At 36.9% G+C, this 13,638-nt stretch overlaps 1 protein-coding gene across 1 annotated transcript in view; it reads left to right on the top strand.

The window, feature by feature from the left end:
- LOC102494740 (lysine-specific demethylase 6A-like) overlaps positions 1-13,638 on the top strand; it is a gene marked incomplete at its 5' end in the record, with an annotated part of 148,416 nt that overhangs the window by 130,746 nt on the left and 4,032 nt on the right. The window contains 2 exon segments of the mRNA XM_027771538.1: positions 9,067-9,193; positions 12,645-12,815. Of these exon segments, the coding sequence (XP_027627339.1) occupies positions 9,067-9,193; positions 12,645-12,815 (298 nt within the window).

The following is a 13,638-nucleotide window of genomic DNA, read 5'->3' on the forward strand; positions in this document are numbered from 1 at the left end:
TTTATTTGATTTTACTAGAGAGAAGCAGACAGACAGAGAGAGAGAAAAAGCAAGCCGCCAGGTCTGGGAATCAACCCGCGATAGACCACATGAGAGTCCAGCACCTTTAACCCCACCATACCACCTGCTGACCCAGTAATAAAATTATTAAAAGTAGATATTATCTGGAACCAACAGATGGCCTAATGGTTCAATCTCTAAACTCTCATGTAGAAGACCACATTTAGCGTCCCAGACTTGGTTGTTTAAGATACAACTGGCACGTGTGCCTTTGTACCCAGGAGGAGAATGGATTGCATCACAGCCATACTCCCATAGGGGTGACTCCTCGTTTTCTATCTTTGTTTCTCTCTGTATCTCCAGCAAAGATACTCATCCTATAGCAAAAATCTCTAAAAAAAAAAAATGTAGACATTTCCTATGATTTCACAACAATGAAATGACAAAGAAAGCTTTTCTCAGAACTTATGTTTATAATTTAAAAATGTGTAACTCTACTACTATGTCCACATTTTAATTGGTAAACACCTTTCTGTAGGGCCCATGTGTTCACTGGAGAGGCAGAGACACACAGATATAGAAAGTGAGAAATCACTCCTCAGGGGGATGACCATGCCACAGTCCCTGCTCCTTCATTCACCTCTTGGAATCTTGAGCATGTGTACACATACACACCTAACCTTGAGGCTCTTTTTTGTTTGTTTGTTTGTTTGTTTGTTTGAGAGGTTTTTGCTATAGGGCACATGCACTTGCCAGAGATAGAGACAGAAAGCGAGAAATCACCCCCCCAGGAAGGTTGACCATGCCACAATCCCTTCTCCTCCATTTTCATCTTGGGATCCTGAGCATGCACGCACATGTGCCCAGCGTGAGTTTTGAGTCTAAGTGGCCCACCAGTCGAACCGCGGTCGACTACATGGGAGTCCAGTGACATAGCCATTACACCAACTGCTGGTTCCCATAGTCTTGAGTTTTAAGCCACTAGGTTCAGGAGTCAAACTGCAGTCAACTATGTAGAAGTCCAGTAATGCAACCATTATACCATCTGCTGGTCCCTCCAACAGTTTTTCTCTATTACAATATATTAAAATATATAATATTTGCCAGTCCACATTGCTAAACTTCTGTTATATGTACAGACTGATTTATAATATTGACTCCCTACCCCCTGTTTTGTATTTTGGAATTTTTCAAACCTATAAAAAAGTTGAAAGAATAGTACACCGAACATCAATAGATTATTCATCCAATTTCACAGATTCTTGCCACATATACTTATAGGTTCTCTATATAAATACTCTTACATAAGCTTTTTTGTAAAAACTTTGCAGAATTGTGCAAAATTAAATTGCATATATCATGATATGTATAACTTCAAATAATTTCTCCTGCATCTCTTAGAGCTAATACCATGGCCCTTCAAGTCCATAGTATCATTGTTATACCAAAGAAAATTAAAGTTGGAATATCATCTGATATGCTATAAAGCTGGGTAAAATTTTACCACCCATGGAGCCAGCAGATGGAGGTTACATTGCTGGACTGCCAGCTGTAATTCAAGTACCCAGTGTGAAAATCACATCGTGTGTGTGTGTACCCAAGATCCTGGAAGGAAGAATGTGGAAAAGATATTGTGATGTAGGGAGGCAGTATCCTCTGGGGGAGGCGATTTCTCACTTTCCCTCTTACTGTCTCTGTCTAACTCTCTCCCTGGATAAGGCAAAAGCCGCCAAAAAAATTTTTTTCTATAATATCTTTTTTTTTTTTAAGACAATTTTTTGCTATAGGGCATGTGCTCTTCCTGGAGAGACAGAGACAGGGAGACAGAAAGCAAGAAATCACCCTCAGTGACAATTAGCCACACCACATTCCCTTCTCCATTCTCTTTTTGTGATCTTCAGCATGCATGCACATGCGCCAATGTGAGTTTTGAGACAACAGATCCAGGAGTTGAACCATGGTCAACTCATGGGAGTTCAGCAACATAACCATTAATGTCATCTGCTGGTCCCAAATAGTGTCTTTTTTAAAATCTGTTGCTTCACCTCAGTTTATTCTCTTCAGGTTCCACTCTGATTGCTCTGAACTTGGTGTTAAGTTGTTTAGTCTTTTAAGGGTCTTTCAAACATGCAAGATCATTTTTATTTCTAATTTTTTTTCTTATAAAGAAGCCAAGGCAGTTTTCTTTTAAAAATATAGCATATTTTGATTTTGTTTGATTATTTTCCTTATGTTAGATTTAGGGGATTACTGAAGAATGAGTGATGCAATGCTGTTTTCATGATTGTAACACACAGGAAAATACATGGGATTTTGTTTTTGTTACTTAGTGATTGGAGTTGTTTCATTTAAATGAATTCACTTTCCTTGTATCACCCAAAGGTATCACTTACTGCACTGTGGTCTAAAAGTACATTATATGGGACCTCCAGGTGGTGGTTAAGGTGCAATACTCCCTCATGTCTGATCACAGTTCAAGTCCGAGATCTAGCAGCTTGTTTTCTTGCTTTCCCTCTCTCTTTCAATGGTCAGATTTTTAAAAATAATACTAAATAAATTAAATAAATTATTCTTTTTTTTAAGTATGTGTTTTCACTAGTGTGTTACAAGATAATACCATGTATAGTTTAAAGCTTAAAGTAAAAAGGAAGGTTTTTTATTTCTTTATGTGTTCCTGAAAAAGATTTCCTCCTCCTCCTCTTGTTCTTTTTCTTCTTTTTTTAAGTTTGTTATAGCACCAGAGGGAGAAAAAGAGAAAAAGTATGAAATCACTTCCCAGTGGGGATAGCTACACTGTAATTCTTCCAGTCTTCTCTTGGGATTTTGGGAATGTATACACATCTACCTGGTATATTTCTCAAGCCACTGGATCCAAGGTCCAGGACTCAAATCATGCAGTTAGCCTCATGGCCACCTGCTGGCTCTAAGCATCCCTTTCAAAAGTATTCTAGAAAAGAATTAGTGACAACATAGATAATTCAGTTGATACTGGTTAGATTTTTAACCATAAGTTAAAATGATGTACTCAATCTATTTGAATGGTAAATGAGACCTACTACATTGGAAAATAAGGCTATCTTTATAAGTGTAATATATTGTCGTCCAAAACCCTGATAAGGTAGGAAATGGAAATGGGATTATGCCCTGACTAGGCCTACTTGGGCAGTCTTCTCTTTCTGTCTCCCTTTCTCTTTGCCGGGACCAGCTCAGCATGAACACATTTCCCTGAGTGGAGAAGGCTGTGAATTAGAAATAGACACAATAACAAAACATACAAAGACACACAAGTATAGAAAAATGAGGATTGGGTGGGCGCAGCTTCTCTGATAGAGAAGTTGCCACCAGAACCAGCCTCGGGTTTATTCTTTTAAAGGGCAGAGAATGGGGGAAGGGGAAAATGGGATGAGGAAGAAAGAAGTATAATGTAAAGAGAATAAGGGAGGAGAAATTAGAATGCAAAGCCAGTTGTTTTTGGATGTGAATTATTTGAGGATGTGAAAATGACTGACACCATATAATTTGTCTGATTGTTTTTGTTGTATATATCTTTTTATTTGTTTTTTGACCCTGTCCCAAGATTTTTCATAACCTATTTCTTGTTTTGGGAATTAAGGGCATGTTTTTTGTACAAAAATTAGGAATGACGTAACTGTTTGATACTAACGTTATTGCCCCTAGTTTTTAACATATAAGACAACATATGAACATATATTTTTCTTTTTTTAGATAATTTTGTCTTCATGTTTTACACCCAATAGTAATAGAATCCACTCCTTTTCTCGTTCTATAATTTCTATATTTTATTCTGATATCTCCTTACTTTGGTATTTCTTTTTTCTCTGGTATCTCTTCGACTCTAGTATCTCTTTTACTCTGGTATTTTTTCTACTCTGGTATTTTTTTTAATTTTTACTCTTATTTTATTTTATAGGATTTTTACCTTACTCAATAATATTTGGCCAGCTGTAAGGAGTGGGTAGTTAGCTCACATACCCTCTAGCAATCAATAAATAAAAGTAAAAACTGGCAAATAATCTGAATAGACATGTCTGAAAACAAGATATATAAGGTCTGACAGGTGGCATAGTGGTTAAGGGCAATGGACTCCCACATGGCCAACCGCAGTTCAAGTCCCAGACCTCGCAGTTTTATTTCTCACTCTCCACACCCCTCATTCTGTCCCTATCTGGTCGAATTAAAATAAATAAATCAAATGATTTGGGGGGGACCAGCAGTTAGCGTAATGGCTATGTCACTGGACTCCCACGTAGTCGACCGCAGTTCGCATCCTAGACCCAGCGGCTTAAACTCACGCCAGGCGTGTGTGCATGCGTGCCCAAGATCCCAAGCAGAGAATGGAGGAGGAGGGATTGCGGTGAGGCCATCCCCCCTGGGGGGTGATTTCTCGCTTTCTATCTCTCTGTCTCTGTCTTTCTGGCGAGCACACACTCCCTATAGCCAAAACCTCTACCAATAAATAAATAAATAAACAAACAAACAAATAAATAAATAAATAAAATAATTTTTAAAGACATATAAATGCCAAACAAATGTATTTAAAATGTCTAAATTATCACTAGTTATCAAGGAAATCCATATCAAAACAATGGTGACCTAGCATTTCACTCCAGTTAGAATGGCTGTTATTAAAAAGAAAAAAAAATAAAAGGAAAAGACAAATCTGCAAGTATCAAATAAAATAAGACATAAGCATTATTACTAGTCTAAGGAAGGTAGTTAAAAAGAAAACGAAATTAAAGGAGAATTGCTAAATGACCCAGTAATTCCACAAGAGGGTATGCAGTCATACAAAAGGAAATGTTATGTCATGAATATATCTGTACTCCATTGTTTATTGCAAAGTTGTTCACAATAGCCCAAGCAATGGATTCAACCCAAATGTCTGATAAACAGATGAATGAATAAAGAAAATGTGGATGGGATCAATAGATGGCATAATGATTATGATGCTGGATTTCCACATAGCCAATTGTGGTTCAAGTCTTGGACTTGGAGCCTTGAAACTCATGCTGGGAACATGTGTATGCATGCCCAAGATTACAAGAGGGGAATGGAGAAGGGATTACAACATGGCCATTGCCTTGGGGGGTGGGTATGATGTTTTGCTCTCTGTCTGTCTGGCAAGTGCACACACTTACACACTTTTTAGCAAAAATCTCTTTAAAAAAAAAAAAAAGAAAGAAAAAATGTGGCATATATACACATAGAATACTATTCAGTCACATAAAAACAATTAACTTCTGTCATTTCTGGTAATATGAATGAGCCTAGAGGACATATGTTAAACTAAATAAAGTAGGCACAGAAATACTACACATTCTCACTTATATGTTGAAGTTTAAGTTAGGGGCCAGAAGATATGGACACCACATGGTGCATGATTTCCACATGGCCTATGATGGTTTGAGTCCCAGACCCGGCAGCTTGCTTTCTCACTTCCTCTCACTCTCTCTTTCTCTCTGGTGAGCACACATGCCCTATAGAAAAAAAAATTAATAATAAAATTTTATTACATTAAAGTCTTTTTAAAAAGTTAAAAAGTTGGTAGAGAGAAAATAATTAACAAGTACAAAATTAGATAGAAGGGATAAGTTTTAGTGTTCTGTACCCCAGTTGGATGGTCAGAGTTAGCAAAAACATCTCTAGTAGTGAGGAATTTGAAAGAACGCAACACAAAAAGTAAGGATACTTTAAGGTTTTAAGCCTGCTGCTATTTTATTTTAACATTGACTTAGTATTTTAGTATTCAGTAATCAAACATGTGTTAAGCATATTTATGTCATGCAAAGCTATAACTACCAAAAGCCTTTGGTCTCAATGAGCTTTCATGGACTCTAATTTGGAGAAAAAAAAAAAAAGTTAAACATACAAATAGTTAAGGAAGACATTTTTATTTTATTTATTTATCTTTTATTGTTAAAGGGTATGTGCACTCACCAGTAAGAGAGAAAGAGCAATCCCTATTGGTGTGTGGTCTCGGCACAATAATTTTTCCTCCATTTCTGTCTCACAAGGGATTGGAACACAAACACACACACTTAAGCCTGTTAGGTTTCTCAAGCTATAAGGGAGGAATTCATACAGTAGTCAGCTATGAAGGATCCAATTCTCAATGTTGAGTACTAAACCCCTGCACAGTTGGGCCTGTACAGGAATAAAACTTTAGATGATATAAATTATTTAACTTTAAGTAACTAGCAGCATAATGGATCAAAGCATTTCAGATTACCTTAAATCCTGATTTCAGGGGTTATATAATCATATATATTGGGTGGGGTTTTTTTTTTGGGGGGTGGGGAGTTGTTTGTTTGTTTTCCAGAGAAAGACATACAGAGAGAGAATGTGACAAATCACACATACTCTCAGAGGGATGACCACACCCATAGTCCTCTGCTCTTCTCTTAGCATTTTGGGTCACTGATTCAAACTGTGGTAATTGGCTTTGTGGGATCCAACCGCCTTAACCACCTTGCCACTAGATAGCCTCACATATATTGTTACAGGATTTTTGTTAAATCCATTTCATGCTTTTAGGGCAGTTTTCATTGTCATTCCAACTGTTTGCTTTGAGACATTTAGTCACAGAAATTTTAGAAGATTTCTCTAAGCAATTACAACAAGTGATAGGGATACCACTGTTTGGGAATTCACTATATTGTTAGCATCAGAAGAGTATGTAGGAAAAGTGTAAATTATAGTCATGAATAATATAGTAATGGTTGACTAACTGTAGACCACATATATATCATAGTCAAGAAAAGTCTGTTGTGGGCGATACAATCTAGAATTGTATAAAGGTACTCTCTGATGTTTGTGGAATAACAGTCTCCCTAATGATGCATAATGTGTCCCTGTATTAAAAAAAAAAATTTTGTGGAGCTAGTGGTTATATGGTGTAGTCCATGCTGGACTTCCACATGGCCAACAGTAGTATGAAATCCTGAATTCAGTGGCTTGGAAATCATTCAGGGCACATTTACTTGTGTGTCCAAGATCCCAGGAGAATGGAGGAGAAAGGATTGCAATGTGGCCATGCCCTCTGAAGGGGTGGTATCTTACTTTCCCTTATGCATTCTATAGCAAAAACTATTTTTTGTTTGCTTGCTTATTTGTATGTTTTAGAGAGACTTTTGCTATAGAGATCGTGCACTTACCGAAGAGACAGAGAGAAAGTGGGAAATCACTTCCCAGGGTAGATGGCCATGCTGGAATCTCTTCTCCATTCTCCTTTTGGGATTTTGGGCACACATGCGCCTGACATGGATTTTAAGTTGCTGGGTCCAGAACTTAAACCAATCAACTACATGGGAGTTCAGTGATATAATCATTTTGCCTTCTGTTGGTCTCAGGCAAAAACTTCTTAAAAAAAAAAAAAAAGGAAAAGAAAAAGAAAAATTTTGTGTTCTGGTAAGTAAAAATTCTACAGTATTGTTTTCAAATTAACAATTGAGCAATAGTATTCTTTTTTCCTTTCATGCTGTAAGCTAATTATGTATCTTATGAATAAAGTTCACAAATAATTTTCTACTGTCACATCACTGTTTTAGAATGAGTTATATGGTTGACCCCTTAACGTTGCAGTTAAGAACTATGCATAGGGGACCAGAACTCACATAAGCACCTGAAGTTCCAGTACTAACCCTAATGTTTGGAAAACATGCTAAGCATTTGTATGTACATGCATACCCAAAATCCTGACACAATAGAGAAATGGAGAGAAATGGATTGGACATACCATACTCTACTGGGGAGTACTTTCTTTCTGGTGAACACATGTCCTTTCTTGTTTCTAAATTAATTAAATAAATAAAGTCAGTTACATATGCTATAATTTTTTCAAGTGTGCATGAAGTATTTTGCTTTCCTATAATCAAAATAGTTCCAGGTTGGAATCAAGATGTTTTATTGAATCAGAACAATTTTATCACTTGCCGAAATTAGAGGATCTCTGTATTCTAAGAATACGTCTTTATTGGGACTAGCAGGTAGTGTAAATGTTACATTGCTGTACTCTGTGTAGTCAACTGTAGTTAGAGGTCAGAGCCAACAGCTTAAAACTCACCCTGGGTGCGTGTGCATGCCTGCCCAAAATCTTGAGAGGAAAACAGAGACAGGGTTGAGTCATAACCAAGAGGGTGATTTCTTGCTTTCTGTCTCTCTGGGGAGCACATACACACTATAGGAAAAAAAAAAAAGAAAAGAAAAGAAAAAAAAATCTCTTTAAAAAAATAAAAAAGAATACATTTTTCTTTATTTCTTATTTAGAGATTATTTAAAGGTACATAGGCTCACTGGAAAGAGGAAACAGACACAGAGAGAGGGAAAGTAAGAAATCATCCCCCAGGGGGGGATTACCACAATGCAATCCCTTTGCCTCCATTCTTCTCCCAGGATCTTGGGCATAAATGCACATGTACCTGGCCTGATTTTCAAGCCACCAGGTCTGGGACTGAAACTATGGTTTGCCATGAGGGAGCCCAGCAGTGTAACTGCTACACCATCTGCTGGTCCCAAGAATACATCTCTAGATAGGGATGAATTTATTACAGATTAAGGTCACGATGCCTTTATAATCAAAATCCATCTTTTCTTTTTTTTGAGAGTGAGAGTTTTGCTAAAGGGTACGTGTGCCGGAGAGACAATGAGATAGAAAGTGAAAAATCTCCCCCACAGGGGGATGGCCTCACCGCAATCCTTTTTCCTCCATTCTCCTCTCAGAATTTTGGGCATGCTTCACACCCACATGTACCCAGTGTGTTTTAAGACACTGGGTCTGGGACTCGAACTGCAGTCCTACTACATGGGAGTCCAGCAACGTAACCATTATGTCATCTGCACATCCCCAAATATCCATTATTCTTAGCTGTAAATGCTTTAATATTTTCATCATAAAGGTTGCTTCATATAAAAATTTGTTAAAAAAAGATCATGTAAATGGATGTCAGAAACTAGATTTTCCAAGTTATTGCCAATTGGTGTATTTCTTTTATAATAAAAATATTGAATATTTACTTTCTGTCAATAAATCATTTTTCTCCACAATAGATATTGTCTTCTGAAAATTCTAAAGCATTGTCAGTTATTGAAAGAAGCTCTTACTGCAGCAGGAAAAGAGATTGTATGGCATGGGCGAACAAACAGTGAACCAGCTCATTACTGCAGTATTTGTGAGGTAAATATTCTTTTTGACAATTACTTTGTTTTGAATTCTCTAGGTTTTTTCTTCTTTTTTTTTAAATTATAAATTTACCTATACTTCTACGTGCTGCATTTTTCAGTGACTATTATAGATATTATACTAAGTAAGTTCTTATGTGTAATAGTAAAATATTTCACTAACTATATATATGAACCTACAAATGTCCTACAGAGAAGTCTCATAGTTGGTCCTTACCAGATGCTAATGAACTCAGATTGTGAACTAGTGTTGGAACAATACATAATGAGCACTGAGATGTCAGTATACCAAATTTAGTTAGTATAGAGTCAGTATAGACCCATAGTTTAGTTGGTAAAGCATAGGTCAACATTAAATCCTTTCTAATTCAGTTCATGATATTGTTATAGCTACTCAGCAAGAAATAGGACATGCAAACATAGCCAAATTTATTGGAGTTTATTAAGCCAGCAGCATATGGGGTGATTCATGTCTCAAAACCCTGCAGCCCCGAGTGAAGGGAAAGGGGTACTTATAAAGGCAAAGATCATAATCAGTTGTGGGTTGATATGATAATTTTAATGGAAACTGAGGAGAGGGTGAAGAGGAAAGGGAAGGGGTTCCCATGTGAAAGCAGTTACAGAAGCTTAGTCAAGTAGTTTAATCATTTCTAAGGGCATTTCTCCAGACATTTGTTTAATGTACCCCCCATGGCTCCAGGCAGGAGTCTGGTGATTGGTAGTTCCATTGCTAAGGATCATGTAAACAAAATATTTTGAGCTAGTTAGCAAAGACAGTAAGGCTCTTACCCTATTTACTTTGGGGAAAAGGAGGAAGCAAGTATAACATAAAGTTCAAAGTTGGTAGTGCTTCTGCTTTAATATATTTGTCAATTTTCTCTTATGACCAAGCCTTGTGAGACATGCAGAAATAATATGCCCACTTTGAAGGAGCTTATGTTTTATGGGGTTTTTTTTGTTTTTGTTTTTGTTTTTGGAGAGGTTTTTGCTATAGGGCGCGTGCGCTCACCAGACAGACAGAGAGACAGAGAGATAGAAAGCAGGAAATCACCCCCCAGGGGGGATGGCCACGCCGCAATCCCTTCTCCTCCATTCTCCTCTCGGGATCTTGGGCACGCATGCACACGCGCCCGGCATGAGTTTAAGCCACCGGGTCCGGGACTCGAACCGTGGTCGACTACATGGGAGTCCAGCGACATAGCCATTACGCTAACTGCTGGTCCCTATGTTTTACTTTGAGAAGCCATATTATAAACAACCAACAGAGATGAATGTGACTGATGAATATGTAACTAGATATGTACACAAACTATTATGGAAAAACTGAGGAAAATTATTTTTCTCCTAATAATGTCATAAGACACACATACCTATTATCATTTGAGCCCCTATTTGATGAATTTTTTAAAGAGAGATCTTTGCTATAGGGTGAGTGTGCTCGACAGATAGATTCTAAGTGAGAAATTCCCCCCTCCCCACAACTGCCACCCCAGGGTGATTGGCCAAGCTGCAGTCCTTTCTTCTCCATTCTCCTCTCAGGATTTTGAGAGTATATACACACACACCTGCTATTACAAGCCTCCAGTTCTGGGACTCAGACCAGTCAGCCATGTTGAGAGCCCAGCAACATAGCTATCATGCCATTTGGTGACCTCCAAAATGCATATTCTTAAAAGTTTGTCAGGTTAAGCAGTGTTTAGCTTGCAAATCATCTTCATTCATTGTAAGTAACTTTTTATTTATTCTGAAATAATTGAATTTATTTCAGAGTTTTTGAGAGAAAGATGTTTGTAAATTGAAGAGGTAGAGAAAAGTGAAAGGCACTGGACACACATGGACACCAAATGTGGTTTGAGTCCCAGACCTGGCATCTAGAAACATACCAGGCACAGATGTGTCCAAAATCCCAACAGAGGAATGGAGAAGGATTGCAGTGTGGTCATCCCCCACAGGGGCTGATTTCTTGTTTTCTGTCTCTTCCTTTTTGGTGAGCACATGCACACTATAGCAAAAATATCTCTTAAAAAAATAAAATAAAATAAAAGGAAGTGTTCAGAATATACAAGAGAGGTTGAATTGAAGAGTGTTTAAAACAAAATTAGCAAGACAGTTGGTCAATAGGAGAATGTTGTTAAGTTAAAGATTCCAAATTGTTTAACTCAGGTAAAAATCATTACTATTGTTACTAATTGTTACCATGAATTGGGTCATAAAAATGGGAAACTATGAACTCTGGCATTTTAATGAGGGCACTGAAAGATAAATTGAGGTACCAAAGAAATGAAAATAATTAAATGATCACTTGACTGAAGGTGCCGTCTAAACCTTGAAATTCCTTAATTCTAAGATAAATTGGTGAAAACTGTTGGCTAAATTCACCAAAGTACAATATTATGAGATTAAATAGATTCTGTCTAGGTATTATACTTCCCAAAGTGACTTACGTATTTTTCCAGTGTTGAAAACAACTGTTGGGACCAGCAATTAGCATAATGGCTGTGTCACTAGACTCCCATGTAGTCAACTATGATTTGAGTCCCGGACCCAGTGGCTTAAACTCACACCGGGTGCGTGTGTGTGCATCCCCAAAATTCTGAGAAGAGAATGGAGGAGAAGGGATTGTACCGTGGCCATTACCTCTAGGGGACGATTCCTTGCTTTCTCTCTCTGTCTCTCTCTGTCTTTCTGGCAAGCACATGTGCCCTGTAGCAAAAACCTCTCAAAAAAAAAAAAAGAAAACAAAACAAAACAACTGTTATATACCGCACAATATTATTTGTTGTTATGGATGAACCTTTTTAACTTGTCTGTGTATAAAATGTATTTACAGTATCTTGTTATCATTAATGTTTATGAATATTCTTGTGTTGTATTTTTTTCCATAATATGAGGCTTACAACAGAATACATTTTGTTACTTACCTATCAGTTTCTTGATCTTGAAAATAATCAGATTGTATTTATTTTTTATTGTTGTGTTTTTAGCTTTTGTTAAACTTTAAGCATTATGAACTCAAAAACTAAATGAAATATAGCCATTACACTTACGGAGCTTAGTCTGTGGAGAAGGTCAAAAGTCAAGTCAAACAAAAAACACTGAATAATGTTATAAAGTAATGAAACAAATTATCATCTTTATCTGATTGTACATTAGTATCTTGATGTATCTTTATCAGACTCTGAATTAAACTTTAGCTATGGGGCTGAGATGAGTGTTTACTTTCTTTGAAGTCAATTTTTAATTGTATTACCCTTATTTTGAGGAATGCCAAAAATAAACCTGATGTCTCAAATGTGCAACCATTGTTTTTATTTTCTTCTAGGTACTTACATTTAACTGAAAATTAGCATCTACAATTTCATGAATAGTAGAATTCCATGATTATGCTGAAGTGGTACAATGAGTTCATCTATCTCTAATCAGTATATTTCTCTTACATAAAATAGGTTGAAGTTTTTAATCTACTTTTTGTCACCAATGAAAGCAATTATCAGAAGACCTACATAGTACATTGCCAACATTGTGCACAAAAAATAAGTGGAAATCTGGAAAATTTTGTGGTGCTAGAACAGTACAAAATGGAGGACCTGATACAAGTCTATGACCAGTTTACATTAGTAAGTGAATTTAACATGTGAGAACGTAGTTAGCTGGCTTGCAGAGTAGTAATTTGTTTTTGCTACATGATATATAGAAGTTCAACTTTCCAGTTATGTTTAAACTTTCCATTGGCTCAATACATACTACATAAGGAAAAACATTTCTGTTTTCTCTCATGTTTGTCAGTAGATTGTCTAAATGAAATTGACATACACTATAATTTTTCTTCTTCATAAAAATATCCTGGACCAAGAGGTGTCATAGTCACTGACTAGGTGACTTGAAACGCACATCAGGTATGTCTGCATATGTGCCTAAAATATGAACAGAGGAATGAAGGAGAAGGCGTGATTTTTTTATTTTCTGTCTCTCCAGCGAACATACACACCCTATAGAAAAAAGCTCTCTCAGGGGAAAAATAAAATTCCAAGCAGTAGTCACCATAATTACATATTTATTTATTTATTTATTTATTTATTTATTAACTTTGCTAAGGGCTCACTGGAGAGAGACAGAAAGAGAATGGGGATGGGACCAGCAGATGGTGTAATAGTTACATTGCTGGATTCCCATGTAGTCGACTGCGCTTCATGTCCTGAACCCAATGGCTTAAACCACACCAGCGCATGTGCATGTGTGCTAAGTGAATGGATGAGAAGGGAATCGGCATGGCCATTCCCACCCAGGAGGTAATTTCTTGTTTTTTGTTTCTCTGAATTTTGTGTGAGTGCACATACTTTATATTGAACTTTATTTATTTATTTGAATCCAAGGGGGACAGAGTGAGAGAGAGAAAATGAGAAGGCAAATCACCAGGTGCAGGACTTGAACCACCATGCA

Source organism: Tupaia chinensis, unplaced genomic scaffold, assembly GCF_000334495.1.
Source record: "Tupaia chinensis unplaced genomic scaffold, TupChi_1.0 Scaffold000222_1, whole genome shotgun sequence".
Lineage (NCBI taxonomy): Eukaryota > Metazoa > Chordata > Mammalia > Scandentia > Tupaiidae > Tupaia > Tupaia belangeri.